The sequence below is a fragment of the Sapajus apella genome, unplaced genomic scaffold, assembly GCF_009761245.1.
Source record: "Sapajus apella isolate SASKATOON/1434 unplaced genomic scaffold, GSC_monkey_1.0 scaffold36, whole genome shotgun sequence".
Taxonomy (NCBI): Eukaryota; Metazoa; Chordata; class Mammalia; order Primates; family Cebidae; genus Sapajus; species Sapajus apella.
The window spans coordinates 11,978,385-11,997,734 of record NW_022436976.1 but is presented as its reverse complement, the minus strand read 5'-3'; the positions used below and the strand labels follow the sequence as shown (position 1 = coordinate 11,997,734).

Genomic DNA, 19,350 nt, shown 5'->3' with positions numbered 1-19,350 from the left:
AATGAAGCAGAAGGAATTAGAGTTTTAAGGAAACAAATCATATGTAGTACTTAGCAAAATACTTAGCATATAGTAAATAATAAAAATTAACCATTATTATTATTAAACTTTAACTTAGACAAACATTTATTAGAAACTAACGTTATTCATTTTGCATAGAAAAACAAACCAAAATGGACTAGACTTTCTGCATTATTACATTCTAAAGAGATGAGAAAAAGTAATCCTAACATCATCAATGAGCTCAGTGAAGTTAGATCAATGGATTCCAAACAACTTTTATCATTTACTCTATAAAGTTAGTACCCTGAAATGCACACGTGTCCATAAATTATATACATTAACAAATAAATATCTGTTAATAGCTTAAGGCAAAATCTACTTTTTGGAAGACAATCAGTTTTAAAGTTTGTAGCTGTACATTTATATTTCAAATAGCCTTTTTGATAATATAAAATATTTTGTCAAGTTTACTATAAATATGATTAGATTAGAAAATTGACTTATATGAAGCTCAGATTGGTAGAAAAAGTACCAGCTTTTTCTTTGCTGCTTCTTAACTTAGTAATATATATATGATGTGTATTTTCTTCACAGGACTCTTAAAGATACCTGCCAAATTTAAAAGTGTCTATTAAGTTAAAATTTGATATTAAAATTTAAAAATCCACTTACTTTGGCACACATGAGCTATAGCACATCCTCAATAACTAAAAGCTAAAGAAAAAAAAAAAAAAAAAACAACGAGAGGCAGCTCTCCATCCTTTCCCATGTAGAATGTCAAGTATTTATATGTTCTACTTTGGGTACTATATGTGACACATGACTAATATATGAACTGAGGCCACCAGTGTAAATTTACATGTTAAACATTAATAAAACTTTATTTATCTTGATATATAAATGTATATTAGTGGAGTTTCTATTTTTTTTTACCCTAATGAATTTTATTACAAGATTCTTGTCATATTTATATCCCACTATAGAACATACTTCTTTAGGTAGTATCTAAATTGTATTTCTCAAATGAAACACAAGACTTTGGGGAAAAAATTGAGACCTCTGATATAGTTTAGAAGATCTTAATTGAGAAAGCTAATGAACAAAATCCTATTAGACCATCTAATTTAGCCTTACATTTAACTCTTATTCAATATGCAGACAAGCCACTTAATGAAATTTCTTTAGAGAGAAAGAAGTAGCATTTTGATTCAGTAACTTTTTAAAAAAACATTTCATATGATAAAGGCAAGTATTGAATGGTAATGGTCATTTATCTCATCCTATATATTTCTTGCAAGATCTAATTCCAATCATTCAGAAACAGAAGTGATTCTATGTATGTATTAAAAAGGGAAGAACATGAATGGGGGAAAATCGAATTAAGCCTATGTTGCCTGGCTTAGCAGACCTAGGTACATTTTGCTATATAACTGTGTCCATCAGAAAACTCTACGTTTTCTATCAGTGGTGATTCATAGCCTGAATCATTGTATTAATATCTTTTATCCTGACTTCTTTTCCTCCATGGCACATATATTTAATTGCAAAGTTAAAATTTTTTTCAACTATCCTAAAACCAAAGACCCAAAGTAAATGCCTCACAGTCTCCAAATGCTGTCTATTTAGACCAAGGTTCCACAGCCTTGGCACTACTGACAATTTGGATTGAATAATTCTTTGTTGTGGGAAGCTTTCCTGTGCATTATAAAAATGTTTCACAGCATCCCTGGCTTCTCTTCTCTGTATGACAGCAGCTACTTCCCTCGTGCCCAGTTGTGAAAACCAAAAATGTCTCCAGACATCACTTCTGAGTTGCAGAAATCACTCCCTGTTGAGAACCACTGTTTTAGAGTACAGATTAAAATATTCATTAGCTTAAATTGATTTTTAAATCTAAGTTACCTTTTTATTTGAACAAATAAAGGTTCCTGATTAAAGATTGCATTTTCCCCAAATGGAAATTTGACAAGACAGTAATAAGAATTACTTTGAAGAAAAAAAAAAAGAATTCCACTTTTTGCATATTTAGCTAAATTATCCAGGTAATGGTGACTTTTAAACACTTTAATACTAGGTCCTCACTTAAGAAACTAGAGAAAATTTTTACTTATAGAGTAATCATTAAGATACCTTATTTATATGCACATTTCTTTCTAGTAACCAAATATTTCATGATATCTTTTAAATGAACATGTTCTCAATAAAATTTCATAATCTCTTTTAAATGAACATGTTCTCAATAAAAAGTTGATAGGATCCTGATTGAAGATGGTAATTTGTAATTTGTACTTCAATTCTTACACCAGGCAGTAGTATTTCCTGGAAAACCTTCCCTGATACCTCCCAAGTGTGAGTTAGGTATTGCTACAATGTACTCTCTTAACACCCAGTACTTACTGTACTTGTATGCTATTCCTTGTTATTACTATGTTAATACTTGGCTACATCTCCCTATCTTCCTCTATATTAGGGGCCACAATCTCACATCTCTTCAAGGATGACATAAGTAAATGAAAGTGTTAGATAATACAACAGACAATGATAAATGGTAACTAAAACTCGAAGACTGTGGTAACTTAGAAAACATATGCCTCATATAAAGGGAATGGTCACTCTTACAGCTTCAGCTAATCACTGTCATGTAAAACTGTAGACCTATTACTGCCCCAAATTTCAGAGAATCATAAATTATGTGAAGTTTCCTAATATTTAAATGTTGACCATTAATGTAGATTTTTAGTCACAAAAACTCTGCAGGCTAAGCCATATATCTGTCTATTCCTCTTGTAGCCTGTTTGTAATCTCTGATAGTAATTATGAGCACCATCAAGGCAGAGATCAGATCCAAGTTGCTTATTATCTTATTCTGAGTGCTTAGATCAATCCTTGATGTACATACATTAATAAATAGATGTTTTATAAGTGAAAGAATGAAGTTATAGTTCTTTGGTAACTGGGGAGAAGAAAAATGTTTCAAGGGAGGTAGGATCAGGTTGACAAGGGGGAAAATAGTGTCCTATTTGGGCCATTAGAATTAGAAATTAGGAAATTGTCAGATATTTCTTCAAGGGATATTTTAGTAGATGTTTGGGAGAAGAGGATATAAAAATGGGTTGGAAATGAATAGAGTTAGGGAAGTGGAGGCATAAACATTAATTATTCTTCCAAAAAGTACAAGATTGGGCAGTATTTGAGGAGAGGCCAGATCAGGAAGGTTGCTGAAACAGCATTGTCCTATCTTTTTAAACTCTTACTCCTTGGAATAAATATAAAAATACAGAGTTTGTTTAAATGCTATTTTTAAACTTTAAAATAGATATTATGTTATAACTAAAACAAATTTAAAAAAATAAAGCACTTATTATGTCTTTTCAAGTAGCATGCATTTACTTCCCCCACCCCACCACAACAGCTAGAGATTCTTATTATCTCTTATTATCTCTTCCTGTTAAATCATCAATATATTATTAAATGAGATGATTTAAGGGTGTTCAAAGGCCAGCTGGAAGCAGCCTGCAGGGAGAAAGACGTTATGGAAAACGGGAAAATATATGAAGGAGGGTTGGCAGAAGTGAAGGGAAAAATAGGTCCAAAGCAGGAGTACAGGTAATCTAAGAATGTGTTACTTCTCTTTTTTTCTAAAATTTCAAGCAAAGTCAAGTATTTCCACTACACTGAAGCTCTTAAAAACTGATATCTTTTGTGAAAATAAATTTTGAATTATTTCAACAAGAGGCATATAGATATGAACCTTTGTGAGTGAGCAGATATTTTCATACTGATTAATAGATATTTTTACTGGGGATGTCTATGATGCACGAGGCAGCTCTAGTCCATTAAATTTTAATGCCTGGAACTAAGTACATTTCATATTGAAGCCCTGAATAGTTCCTTGTCCTAAAGGAAAACTTAATAATATTCTTCAAAGCATCCAAAATTGCTTTTTTAAAAAAAATTTTCTTTATAAAAACACATAAACTTTGACAATTGCTATGCCAGATAAACTGTGTTGGTGAAGAAAAAATATACTTAGAGAAATCTATCATTAAAACATTTATTTATATTTCTCTATTTTTATATCCAGAAATATAGTTTTCTTTCCAAACTAAGTTCAGCTCCTTCTTGGAGCTAGATATGACACTTCAGGGAATATTAGAGGTGAATAAGATATTACAGAAAAGAATTTAGGTCAACTCTGTAACCCTATAGATAAAAAGGTAAGTATTTTGTGATTAAACATCTCGAGATAGAGTGGGCTGAGTCATAAGGTGAATATTCTCATAGAGGTAGGCCAATTTTGGGGGTGATACATTTAATATGAATATAAACTTATACCTGTATCTTTAGTTTATAAGCATTTGCACATACATTATGTCATTTGACCTTTATTACAACCTTGTAAGATAAGTAAGATAGGTATTATTTTTTTATATACAAATGAGAAATATAAGGTCAGGGCTTATACATGAAAGACAAATTATTAGTAGTTGAAGGGTAACTGGGAGAGGGGGGAATTACATGATATATTAAGAAAAGCATAGTATTAAAAATCAGAAGACCTAATTTCAAATCCCAGTTCAGCCTAATTGAAAGCTACATTAAAGAAACACATTTTATGCTATAGAATGCCAATTGGGTTTTCTGAAAAGTAGTCTCTGAAAAGAATATAAGCGTGCAAGAGATTTATTTAAAGGTGACACCTATGAAAGGAAAAGGAAGGAAACGGAATTGGTTATGAAGAGCTGTCAGACCACAATACAAATCTGCCAAAATCTCCGCCAGCCCACTGAGGAGCTCCAGAGGAAAAATTGCCAATGAATGGAGTACCACACGGGGTAGAAATGTCGAGGCCCTTCTTTTACCACCACCTTACTCAGTCACTGACTGGGGGTAAGGGCCACCCAGGGAAGAGACTGACCACAGCTCTAATGTTGTAGTGGATACTGAAATAACTGAGAAAGCTGCCAGCGAACCACCATTTGCCCACATTCTCCATAAAGGAGGTGTCAGTGGCATATCTCTATTTCTGCCACACATGAAGAAATGGTCATGATTCTACAATATATGAAAAAAGGAAATTACCTATATGTAGAATTAGATCAATAGTGTACATAATAATAATTATGTGTCAAGCATTGTACTAAACACATGACAACACTATCTGATTTAATCCCCACAACAGTGCTATGAGAATGATATTATTTCTTCATTTCACAGACAAAAACTTGACAGCTCAAAAGGTTAAGAAACATGTCAACAATGTAGGAAGTGCCCATCAATATGCAAACTCGAGTTTGCTTTCCTGGGGTAGCTTGTGCTCCATCTAGTTGCACAAACATACATACATAGAACAAAGAATGGAAGGGGGAAATATACACATAAATGATAATAGTGATTATGTGGTAGTACTATGGGTTATTGAATTATTTATTCCTTTTCTTTGTTTTTTACATTTTCTGCTCTGAGGTATTCTGGTTGTCTGTTGAGGCATAGCAAACTACCCCAAACTTGGTCCTCTAATGTAACTAATTTTTTATTGTCACAGATTCTTAGTTCAAAAATTCAGATAAGATGCTGTGTGGATGGCTTGATTCTGTTCCACAATGTTTAGAGCCTCAGGTGAGAAAATGTGAATGACTAGGTTTTTTCATCAGTCTGTAGATTGCAATTCTCTGGAGGCTTCACATACTGGCTGAGATAACTGTAAGGCTGAACTTAGCTAAAACAGTTGATTGAAGAGCCTTTATTTGGCCTGCATTTCCCTATACCATGGCTGCCACTGGTTAGTCAGACTTGTTACATGGTAGTTCAGGGCTCCCAGAGCAAGTTTTTCAACAAACAGGAAGGAAGCTGTGTCGTCTTCTTTGTCCTAGCCTTAGAAAAGGAACACTGCTTCATGCTATTGGTCACAATCCACCCAGATTCAAGGGGAGAAGGCGTAGATCGCAAATACCCATGAGTAGCCTATAGGTGAATGCTCACCATGTTTTAAAACCACCAGAAGGTATATTATGTTCATAATCAGAAGAAAGTACATTTTTATACATCAGTTTATTTTTTATACTGAACTGGAGTTGAAAATATTTTTTGTTAGTAAATACATTTTAAAAATGTATGTAATATGGTGGTAGAGGATTTGAGCTCTGTGATATAGTGACTGCTTATCTTGGCTTTATCCACAGCAATAATTACAGAGCTAACAACAAAGCAGGATATTAAGTAAGCACTGTTTTCAGGTTTTATGAGTAGTACAGAGTTGCAGTTACTAGCGTTATAAAATGTTTTTATCCATTTACATACATTTTGGGAGATCTATTCTACCTCAAATTCCATTTTTCAAGGATATAGCTGGACTGCTTTTTTATCTAAGCCTCATTCTTTCACACATGGATTTTCTTCTGTTTAAAAATAATAAATATTATACGCATGAATACATTACAAAGAGCTTATTTATCCTACACTTTAGGATACTTCTGTGTGTCACATTGAATAATAATGCTTTAAATTTGGCTTCTGAGTACATAAAGGAAACCTGCCAGTTCCCACAAGACTCTTCCCTAAGCAAGTCTTAAGAGACTTTCTTTTAAAAGCATTGTCATTAGATATTTGCTACATATAGTAAAGTGGAAGCAATAAATGGCATCAAAGTTAGAATATTCAAAATTTACCGAATGTTTGCATTTTATAGGAAAAGTTTTTTCTGGGAAGTGTGTACCATATTGCTGACTCTTAAAATTATTTCATTAGGACAAAATATTCCTGTAGAGTAAGAAGGGTATCAGTTTAATACAACAAAAGTATGTCCTCTCAGTTTTTCCTGGAGATTGCATTAGTTTTTCCTTGAGATATGGAAAGTCAGAAGTGAAGTATTGACTTTGGAGTTCAACAGACCTGGGTTTGCATCTATCTCCAACACTTAAAAAGTAAAGTACAGTTAGTACTTTAACTTCTTTAAGCCTGAGTGATATCAGCTACAAAATAGAGTTAATAATTATTTTCACTCATAGGTAAATTGTGAAGCTTAAAAGAGAGGATATAGATGAAACATTTTGCGTGGAACTTGGCTTATAGCAAGCAATTTATATGCAGCAATTACTGCTTTATATTTATTCCCTTTAGCATAGCTGCATAAGATAACAGTTCTATTTTGGTAGTATTCAGTTAATAAGTATTTAGATCAATTAGAGGTCAATCTTGGGAAATCCAACCAAAGTATGAAAGGATAAATTATTACTCTTAACTTTTGACCTGACCGTTTGCCCATTCTGAAGGAATCCTAATGTACTTTTTTACTTGAGGAAAGGATAAATGTGTATTTACTAATATCTGCCTAATAGATAAATGTTTCACATGCTCTGTGATTTACATAGAATTTATTTTAATTTAGCCTAGTACAGTGTTTGTCACAAAGTAGACATCCATTAATAAATATTGGTAAATAAAACAGTATCCATCTTTCTACCGACTTATACAAGTTATTTATGTATTAAGTATATAAACCATTTGTCAGTGTTATATGTTGTGAATATTTCTCCAATTTGTCACTTGCCTGATAATATTGTGTTTTTAACACTTTAATTTGCTCAAATCTATCATATTTTCTATTTTAAAATATAATTTTATGCTTAAAAGGCTTTCCCTACTTCTCTGCATTTAAATTTCTGACCATCTTCAGGGAAAATGTTTTAAGTCAATGTTTTCCCCATTTATGTCAAGACTACTCATGTCTTTCACCCTCACCAAGGTTATTGGTGAAGTGAGAGTTAACTCCTGTGAACTGTTTTCTCTGGAGGAGGAATTCTCGGTTTCTGGCAGCCTACGCATGGCTAAACTAGCTGACATTTTCTCACTTCCAGTACTGGTACAGCCTTTTTTCATGTTTTATTCCTTTGTTTCAATGCCTAACTCGTGAAGCAGAGGGAGTGGAGTTCTGAGGAGGCGGTAAAGGGAAAGGAGAAAGAGAAGTTAAGTGATGAAATCAAATCAATATTTTATTTGGAAGGTAGCATTCACTGAGGTTATACTGAGCCGCAGACTCTTGTGTCCAATAATAATGAATTTTATTGGGTATTGTAGGTGCCAGGTACCTTTTAATTGCTTTATAGGTATTATCAGAACAATTTTAAGGTGGATGCAATTACTCTTTTCTTTTTATATAATTAAAGAAATCAGCAAAAAGGGGTGACAGAACTGCTCCAGTTCACATAGTCATTGTCAGAGCTGAAATTCAAATTAGGAGGGCTAATCCTATGACCTGCATCTTAACCCTGCATTATATGCAGCTCAAATTTAACATGTGAAAACAAAACATTTTACTTCTACTTAAAACTCTGCTTCTTCCTGGTTCTTCCCCATCTCTCTACCATTTTATTTCCCTACTACCTATTGCACTTGGGAAAAATCCAAATACCCATACCATGGCCTATAAAGCCCTGCAAGAGTATACATCCGTGACCTCATCTTGAAAACATCTTTTCATTTGTTTAACCATTTACTCAACATTGGCCTTGTTGTTGTTCTTCAAACACACCAAACTTCTATCTGTCTTATGACTTTTGCACTAGCTATTTTTCATATTTTAATGCTTATCCTTGAAATTGTTACTTTCTGGCATTTACCATTTATCTCAAAGTTCACCTCTGCAGTGAATCTTTCCCTGATTACACAGGTTAAAATAGCCATGTAATCATTCGTCTGTTTTCATCTCATAGCAGTTGGTACTTTAAGCTACTGTATAACAATTTCTTACTTGTTTACTTTTTGTCTCTCCATTCACATAAACATAGTAAAATATAAGCTCTGTGAGAGCAGGGATTTCACTGTCTTTACTCACTGCAGTGTCACCGCTGCTCAGAAAAGAGTTTGTTACATCAGATATGATGAACAAATATTTGTTTAGCATGTAAAGGGCTTATTGAAAAGGGAAATGCATGTTCAAAATTGGGTGTAGGAAAATGTATCTAATAGTATGGAGGATGGACTGCAATGAGAAAAAGTATTAGTCAAGGACACTAGTTAGCAAGCTATGTAATACATAGGATTATGTTAGAAATAAGAAGAGATGTGAGTATATGTGAGTTAAAACCTGTAGAATTCTGAAACTAATTGAGCTGAAGGGACTTCAGGTCCCTACGAGTATAAAAGTGCCATTAATATAAATAAGAAATGCTAGACGATTACAAGTCAGCCTGGGAAAATAATAAATGATAGTTATAAGAGCAATTTTGAATTTTGCATTTGAGATGCTATTGGTAGGCAAATTTTATGGGACTCAGACTTAGCAGAGAAGTCAGGACCAAAGATGTATTTATCAGATTGTATAAGAATTAACAAGGTAACCTTTAAAATGGGAAAACGGCTTAGGGTTAAATTTCCAAACCACAGTGTTAGGAGACAGACAGAAACAAAGAATAGGCAACACAAAGGAATCAAAGAATGTATAGTTTTAGGAAAGCAAAGGAGATAAGAATTTCCACAAGAAAGAGATGATCTAATTATAGAGAGAATGACTATGAAGACATTGGATTTGATAAATAGTTTACCTTTACAAATTGAAGAATTGATTTCAAGAGATTGGTGAGGTCCATAATGCCCTAAGTGGAAGAAATAGTTATGGTGACTTCTCTTGATAATACAATGCAAAGAGAAGTGAAAAATAAATCTGCCTTAACGAGGAGTAGTGTGAGAAAAGCTAGATTCAATATAGAATAAGTATGGTGTACTCATTTGAGATTTATGTGAAACTTGGGTATACTACCTAAAGATTGCTAAAAAAATGAGATCAGAACTGTCACCAAAATCAATGTCTTTTTTCAGAAGGTTGGATGATGAAGGCAAGAATGGAGATGAAACTAGCTTAGCTTCAGTGGAAAATGGAGAAAATATAAGTTTATAGCTCAAGCATACAGAGCCAATGGAAGAATAAAGGTTGAAGATGCAATCTTTATTTTACTTTCTTGGAAGAACAGTTTGAAAAGGGGGAAGATTTGGAAACTATAAAATTAATCTTATTATTTTTAGCTCTTCATCAAAGTTTTCATTTTTTAGAACTCCTTGTAGGCTTTTATGTAGGTGTGACAGCATTAAGAAATCAAACTTTGCTTTTTAATGGTAAAATTTTCTTAACAAACAATATTTGATAGTATATGTATGTAAGTCATAAATGCACTGGCTTATGTTATGAAGATTTGACTTTATTGCTACTTGAGGTGTTGATAGACCAAATATTACAGAAGTTGGGGTTTTCTTACTTTGAGGGAAAGGCTTAAACATGGAAATCTTTGTATTACAAAGATTAAATACCAAACAAAATTACAAAATTGAACTGTAAAATAAAAATTCAGTTAATGTTAATTACTATTAATGTTATAAATATTATTTCCTGTCTTTACAAAGGCAGAAATAAAAATAGTACTATAAAAAGTAAGAAAGAATTACTTTAATTGTTGCATAAATTTTTCAAATTTGGAGGCTCAAATAATAGTTCTAACATATTCACTGGTAAAATGAGTCAAGTTAAGAAAGACACTATGAATTAATTATGCATAGATTTAATTATATTATATATTAGATGAGAAGAAATTACTGAACTAACATGAAACAGTCTACTGGGCTGCATGCACTTTGTTTGGTACTTGGTTCATACTCTCTTTTTAAATGGTATATTTAATCCTCATCTTTAAAAGAAGAAAAAAATTAAACCTTTAAACTATTTCTGTAAATTCCTGACCTCATTGCGAGTTAATTTTAGTTGCTAGAAAAGAATATGCATTAGAATAACCTACATGTAAAATTGAGTTTGGGTTTGCAAGAGCCTAACCGTACGTAATGTCCTTTCTGTCTTTCTTGTTCAATCAAGTATTGATTGGAACTGAACATCTCTGTCATTTGGTCCTACATTACCACCACCTGAGAACTATTCTCTGGTATCTAACGTGCTGTTATGCTAGAAATCACACTTAAGTTTCCTTAAGTACCCGAACTGACTGATAGGCAGAAAATCAATACATCTTGTTGCACAGCTTTTAAACCTGCTATTAGTAGAAAAGTAACACTAAGATGTGTTCCCTTACAGGATAATGCAGAATTGATCACTTCTCTGCTTCACGGTGGAGCTGATATACAGCAGGTTGGATATGGTGGCCTCACTGCCCTCCATATTGCTACAATAGCTGGCCACCTAAAAGTAAGTCGTACCTTTGGCACCTGTGAAAACAAAGGTTATCTACTTTTTGGATTCTTTTTCTTAACTGTTTTCAAATACTGTCTGTCTTTGAGACTCTACAAGTTGGTTTATATTTTAGCTATTGAACACATTCATTTCTTATTGGGGTAAAATTTAGCTCTATAAATGAGCTTTCGATAGTCAATTCAGTCCATTTTGTAATAGTGTATGCAATCATCAATTAACATAAAGGTAGCTAGATATACGGAGGGTTTATAGCAGCTCAGTTTCCACAACTTGAGATTTTAACCTTGGGAAAGTTAGTGGATCTCATGACATCCATCTTTTATTCACTTATAAAATAGGAATATAAGTAAGCCTATTATAATGATTAAATTAGATAATTCACATGAAGCACTTTGTAGTTTGCTTAATGCAGAGTAAGGAAAAAATGAAAAATTATTCATTCATTCATCTACTTATGCATTACTTGAATGAATATTTATTCATCACCTGTTATGCACCAGATACTGTTCTAGGTGCTGGGTTACATTAGCTAGAAAGTCAAGCAAAATTTTCATTTTGTGGAGTTTAGCTGTAAAGAATAAAATAGACAAGAAAGATAAGAAAATGTTATATAATGTTACTTAACAGTGAGTACCATAAAACTAATAAAGTGAGATAAAATGAAAACAAGAGAGAAGTGGGCACCATTTTAAATAAGCTATACAGAAAAGCCTCTGAAAGGAGGTGATATAGGAACAGAGATTTAAATGTAATGAGAATGTCAGCCATGTAAAAGGAGAGAAAAGAATTTCAAGCTTAAGGAATGGCACTTGGAAAGACCCTGAAGCCTAAAAAGGCTGGGTGTATATGAGGGAAATAGAGTCAGAGTTGTTAGATTGGAGTGAACCGGAGGTAGAATGATGAAGACAAGGTCTGGTGAATGGTTCCAAGCCAAATCACACAGTGTTTTAAAGGTCACAGGAAGGACTCTGGATCTTGACTTGAATTTAAAGTATTAATTTTATATATCCTATTATGGGAAGGACTTCCATTTTCATGATTTGGTTAACTTCACAAATCCTCAAGGAATAGTTTTTATTGCTGCTGCCATTTGATAGATATAAAACTAAAGCTCTTATATAGTAATTGTCTTGACAAATTACAAAGCCATTGAGAAAAAGAGCCATGTTTGGAATCCTGATCATTTTACTCAAAATCCCATTATTGTTATACTTTCTCAATTGTGGAAACACAACATAGCTCAACAATGTAGAAAATGAAAAGTCTCACATCCTCATTATTAAATAGTTATCTGTTTCTCCCTTTTAGTCATGTTGCAAATTCAATTATACCTTCTTCACTAATATACACATACACGTATACACACACAAACTGTGAACAAACAGCTGCATATAGAACAAAATATCTCATTGAGAGCAAAAGAGTTTCCTTCATGTTGACATTTCCACCCCTTTCCATATCACTTTATTTCCTAGAAAATAAATCTTTTTTGTGAGATTCATTGTAAATATAAGTGAGTTTGTGTTATCTATGAGGAAAGGGGAAATTTCACTAGATTCACTTAAATACAAATTTTTTCCAAAAACAAAAGAAATCAACTGAGGCCAGTGATAAAGTAAATGAGTGGTAAATATTAAGAAATCTCAGTGAAATAATTTATGCGGTAGACAGTAAGTTCTAGCAAAACAAGATCAACCTCTTAATGCCAGGAAATGACAGAATATGTTTTCGAAACAAAATCCCTTTTTTTCCTAATGTGTTGATTACTTTTGTGAATGATAGAATTGCAGTGTCTTCTAAAGCAAAGTGGTTAAGAGCTTAGTTTCTTCATCTCCTATTCAAATAGCTCTATTTCTTTCTTTCTAAATCATAATATGGAAGGAAGTATTAGATTGATTCTACCAGACTTAGGGCAAACCTCATAAAAGTATGCCAAAGAAATCTCTATTCCTGTCTTGCAATTCTTTATGAGTTTTCTGACTTCCCTCATTAGCTGGTACTTGATGACTTTTAAAGTCAATATCTAACACTGCGAAAATCAAGTATAGATACATTTGCCTTTATTTTTTCCTTATATAGGGGACTAATTAAATTACTGATCAAGTAATAAAGAAAAGGGTATCTGAAAATATCTAAAATAATCATATTCAAAATGAATATTTTCTTATTTTTCTTTTAAAACTATTACCATTAACCTTGACCAATGTGGGGGTTAGGAACACTGATCTTTTGTACAGTTGAAAATCTATATAGACGTTTTGACTACCCTAAAACTTAACTATTTATAACCTACTTCTGATTGAAAGTCTTATCAATAATATAAACAGTGCATTAACACATATTTTTAATTTTACATGCATTATATACTATATTATTAAAGTAAGTTAGTGAAAAGAAAATGTTATAAAGAAAATCACAAGGAATAGAAAATATGCTTACTATTTATTAAGTGGACATGGATGATCATAAAGGTCTTCATACCCATTTCCTTCATATTAAATAGGCTAAGGAAGAGGAGAAAGAGAAGACATTGGTCTTGCTATCTCAGGGGAGGCCAAGGTGAAAGAAAATCCATGTATATGTGGCCTTGCACAGTTCAAACCTCTGTTGTTCAAGGGTCAACTATAATTGTAGTAAATACTGTCAATATATCTTTACCCATATTTATTAATTCATTTAGTGATTTTTGACTATAAATTTGTCTATAAACAGTTAGTATAGGAATGATACAACAAAATAAGACATAGGTTTTTCCCTAAATATTTTGTAATATAACTGGGCCACAAAATAAATATGCAGAAAAAATATATAAGCAATTCAAAAGTAAAACAGCAATATAATTATAAGTAAGGAGTAGGAAGGATGAGAGTACATTTGATGATTAGGCTTACAGGTGTTCCTCATCTTATGATGGGGTTATATCTGAATAAATCTATCATGAGTGGCAAATATCATAATGGAAAGCACATTTAACACATCTACCATACTGAACATCATAGCTTAGCCTAGCTGACCTTAAATGTGCTCAGAACTTTACACTAGTCTACAGTTGGGCAAAATCATCTAACACAATACTATTTTATAATATAATGCTGAGTATCTTATGTAATTTATTGAATACTGTACTAAAAATGAAAAGCAGAATGGTTGTATGGGTACTCAAAGTATGGTTTCCACTGATATGTATCACTTTCACACCATTGTAAAGTCAAAAAACCTTAAGCTGAACCATCATAAGTCAGGGGTCATCTATAATTAGAAACATAATAATCATATAGAGAAAATCTCAGAGGCCACATAATTAGAAGAGTTAAGAGTGGCAATTCACGAAAGAAAAAGGTTTGATTGGACTTACAGTTTCTCATGGCTGGGGAAGCCTCACAATCATGGCAGAAGGCAAAGAGGGGCAAATCACATCTTACATAGATGGCAGCAGGCCAAGAGAGAATAAATGAGGTATAAAATGGAAACTCCAGATAAAATGATCAGGTCTCCTGAGACTTACTCACTACCACCAGAACAGTATGGGGGAAACCACCCCTATGATTCAATGATCTCCCACCACGTCCTTCCCACAAAATGTGGGATTTGTGGGAGTAAAATTCAAGATGATATTTGGGTAGGGACACAGAGCCAAACCTTATCAGAGATTAATGTGGACTCCCAGAGTTAGGGAAGTAGTTGTGAGAGGAGATTTGAAACTGGACTGCTCTTTAAACTATGATGAGAACTTAGACAGCAAAAAGAAGAGGACTCTGGCCCACAAATAGGAAAGAAAGAAAAAGCTACACTCATTTAAGGGACAGTGAGTAAAATGGTAACATGAAACAAATCTTGAAGAGTCCTCTGGGTAAAGAGAGTTAAGAATGGACCAGACTAAGGAACCCTGGAGAGTAGAAGTCTAAGGAGTTTATCAGTGCAAGAAGCAATTACTGTGGTTTACAATATGTAACACACAAGAGGAGAAAGTGTGGCAGATAAAGAGATTAATAGAACACAGACTTTTTCACTTTTTAAAGAAACTTAGAAGAACCAGTTGTGATTTCTTTTTCCCATAGGAAAGAGGGAACTATTGAGAAAGTTTTTGAGTAAGAGAATAATTGAAGATTTGATAAGTAACCTTTTTAAAGGATTTCTTTGATTACATTATTTAGCATGAATTCTAGTGTGATTACATGATGATTAAACAAACAAAGATATAAGCTTGAGTAAAGGATTCAATTCTGAGGAAAAATCAATTAGCTCCAGACATGTTGATTTTCTGATGACATCCAAATTTTCAAGTGAAAGTGTTCATTAATCATTTATGAACATACAACTGGCATTTAATGAGCATGTTTGGGCTTAATGTAAATTTTTAGAAATTACATATAGAGAGATAATATTAGAAGCCATAATAATAGCTGAAAATTGTATATTGGTTATAATGAACGGTCCTAAGAGAATCTGTGCAGAGACTTACGGAATTATTGAATAGCCATTGGAGGAAACAAAGAATTGCTCAGTGATATGAAAAAGACTAGGATTATTTTAATATTACAATTAGGAGAGCTTCAAGGGTTAAAGTATTCCAGACATCAGAAAGGTTAGTGCAGAAAGGATGAGCACATTAGGATAAAATATACATTGACTATTTCCTTACTATACTAAAAATTTAGGTGCTTATTCCATTCCTATTTTTTATTATCATGGTTAGCAGAGATAGCAACAGATCAGTCAGTGGGTGTTCCCTTTCATTAGTAGTCACTATCTTTTATTGCCCACCTTTCTCTGTGAAACAGTAGCTGATGCTAAGTCTGACAGTACTCTTTGTCTCCACATATCAAATTCAGACCTTCCATTAGTGCCTCAAGTATGTTTGTCCTCCCATAATTGTGAATTCTATTAAACCATCTTACAATAAAATTTACATTGACTAGGCAGCTGTCTTCTTCAATAATAGAAGAGAACATGTGCTGCAGATTCCTAGACATGCTGACTACAATTTGGGACTCAGATTTAAATTTACTGTGCTTTGGAGAGTAGGCAAATATTAGTTGTCCCAGGTTCCGATACTTCTCTTTGACTAATATATCCATCTATCAATACATTTGTGTATGCTGCTTTGTACAAGGCCTAAGATCCTGTCAGCAATCAATAAACATGCATTAAATCGTCTTATTTCCTTTAGGTCTGGAGATTGTGAGTCATAGGCTTTCTCAGGCATGGAAAAGGTAAAATATTAGCTAACATTTGTTGGTACTTTATCATTCACATACATTTGTCATTTGGTTGTTTTGAGAGATAACTACTGTCAGACTCAGTTTCTTAGTGAGGAAACAGAACTGGAGAAATTGAATGACATCTACATGGGCATTCAGAGAATAAATAAGCTAGATGGGACTCCAATCTGGTGGTCTACCTTCACATCTGTAGTCTTGTAAATAAAAGAGTAATTACTCCCCAGAGACTCTTCTATGTATTGCTGTAACACAGCTTATACCCACAAGACACAAAAAAATATTCAGAAAGTGAAAAAACAAACCGAATATGTTACTATGTAAAGCCCAAGCATTACTACACATGCAATTAAAGCAACATTAAATTATTCAAAACCAATTTTATAACTCATTCACTATCTGGGCATCATAACCCATGGAAATATAATGTAGGTATATGAGCACACAACACACTCATGCCCCAAGTGTAAAACACTTTATACTTAATCAAATAACTCTTTAAAAAGTTGTTACTCTGCTGTTTTGTGCAGTAGTTTCTGCAGTTGCCAGGAGTCAAATCTCTGTGGCCAACAGAAAAGCATGCAGCAAACATGTAAACCAATGTACAATGTGTAGAGGTTGTAGAGTGGTTTTTTTAACAGAAAAGTGTACTTTCATATACACCTTGTGCAGTGAGAGTATCATCGTCGTTGGATTTATTCTATCCTACCATATCCCAATTTCAGATTGTAAACACTTATCCAATTGCTGCTTCAGACATGCCTCCCAGTTATTTTGTAATTTATTTCTGATTTCAAGAAAATGCAATTGATATTGTTTCAGTTCATTCTTTACTAAATCATCTAAATGTTTCAGTAGAGAGTTTTGTTTACCAAGAAGCCTCTGAGTCTGTGTAAGTTATTTTTTTAACAATGGCTTTTGTTTTCTCTCCAAAGGCACAAATGACAGAATGCTTAGAATTATAAAATGTGGTTTCTCTCTCTCTTTCTTTTTATTTTTTTAGGAAGAAGATAGTCGTGAGTTTTTTACCTAAACAGTAGCAGGTCTGCCCCAATCTTGTGAATAGGCAGTAGTCCCTTGTGAATTCCTTTTAGAATCAGAACAAATAGTAAAACACGATAATAGTTAAGGCTTTGAACAGATAACTTTGTATTGACCATATTAATTGACTTAATCCTCAGTTGAGAGTTTCTCCTCATTTTCCTCAGATGAAAAAACCAAAGTACAAATAAGTAACTTGTCCAAGGTGACAGAGCCAAAAATTTGTAGAGCAGGCATTCTCATGCCACCTAGCTTCAGAGCCAGCTCTCACAGCGGCACACTGCTTCTCTCCTGATCCAAACAGTAACCTCTGAGCTCATCTGACCAGAATTTAAGCTTTGGACATGATACATAGAAGCTCAGAATGTGTTGGGAAAACATGTCATAGCCAAAGATCTGAACCATCTCAAAGACTAAGCACATTAAGATATTCTGGTGCCTTTTTGTATGGTCCTCATTCTTTTGGGATATATTATTTATTTATAAAATTTCTGCATTACATTTTTTAACAACTTTGTTGAGATAAAATTCACATGCCATATAATTCATCCATTTAAAATGTGCATTTCAATGATTTTTAGTATAGTCGCAGAGTTGTGTAACTATCACCACAATCTAATTTTAGAATATTTTTGTCATCCAAAAAGCAAACTTTATACCCATTAAGTAGTCAGTCCCACCCACCCCTCACTGCCAAGACAACCATTAGTCTACTTTCCCTCTCTACAGCTTGGCTATTCCTGACATGTTATAGAAATAGAATTGTGTAACGTGGTCTTTTTGTGACTGGCTTCTTTCACTTTGTGTCAAGTTTTCAAGGTTCATTCATGTTCAATAGGGTTGATTTCTATCAAAATTATGTTCTAATTATATATGACTTTATGTAGCAAAACAGAAAAAGATATAGTTCAACTGATAGTGTAATTGCAGTTCTCTTTCTACTATCTGTCTATTTCATTATAAATCAATGCTGGAAGGAAACCTTCAACTAAAACTTCAAGTTCCCAAACTACACTTCTTGTCACAAGAATATGCCTAAATTATCAGACTAGGAACACCCCCGTGAGAGAAAGTGGCTAAGTGGGGCTTCTTCCTGAATAGGCAGGCCACCTCTTACCTGGGTACTGAACACCCCTACTCCATCTGATTAATCCTCCTTCCCATCACAGGCTCGTTCTTTGCATTTTTAAGCAGTTATGACTTTGTTAAAATGCAAAAGTTCCTAAAGCTTGAGTTGTGGTTAGCTTTTTGTAGTTAAGATTTTAGTAATCAGTTCATACCCTAAAGCTTTGCTAATCAAAATTTGATTTATTGACCAGCAATATAGGATAGCCAGTGAACTTGTTAGAAAATAGAATCTCAAGCCTACCTCACACTTGCCTATAATCAGCATTTTAAGAAGATTCCAGGTGATTCATGCATATTCAAATTTAAGACATCTTCCCCTAAAGGGTATTAGAAGAAATTAGATTTAAAAATATCTGAGGAAGATAAATAGAAACAATGAATGAATGAATGAATGAATGATTAGAATGATGTAGCTTTTGTTTGCTTTGCTTTACAATTTGCTTACCAAAAAGCAAAGCTGGGTTAAGTGCTTTAGTAACTATTAAAGTGGCATTCAGGCTTATTTTAGGTCTCAGGATCATAATCGTTCATTATGCACAATATATGTCTAGTACTTCACACATTTTGGGCACTCTATATGTATGTCATCTCTCTTTTCCTTTCTTTTTTTTTTTTTTTTTTTAAGACGAACTTTCACTCTTGTTGCCCAGGCTGGAGTGCAGTGGCCTGATCTTGGCTCACTGCAACCTCTGCCTCCTGGATTCAAGCGATTCTTCTGTCTCGGCCTCCCAAGTAGCTGGAATTACAGGCACCTGCCACCATGCCCAG

At 33.4% G+C, this 19,350-nt stretch overlaps 1 protein-coding gene across 1 annotated transcript in view; it reads left to right on the top strand.

Moving 5' to 3' along the window:
- Window positions 1–19,350, top strand: part of LOC116564091 (serine/threonine-protein kinase TNNI3K) — a 324,743-nt gene that overhangs the window by 56,251 nt on the left and 249,142 nt on the right. The window contains exon 7 of the mRNA XM_032297087.1: window positions 11,078–11,188. Coding sequence (XP_032152978.1) covers window positions 11,078–11,188 — 111 coding nt within the window. The remainder of the gene's footprint in view (window positions 1–11,077; window positions 11,189–19,350) is intronic.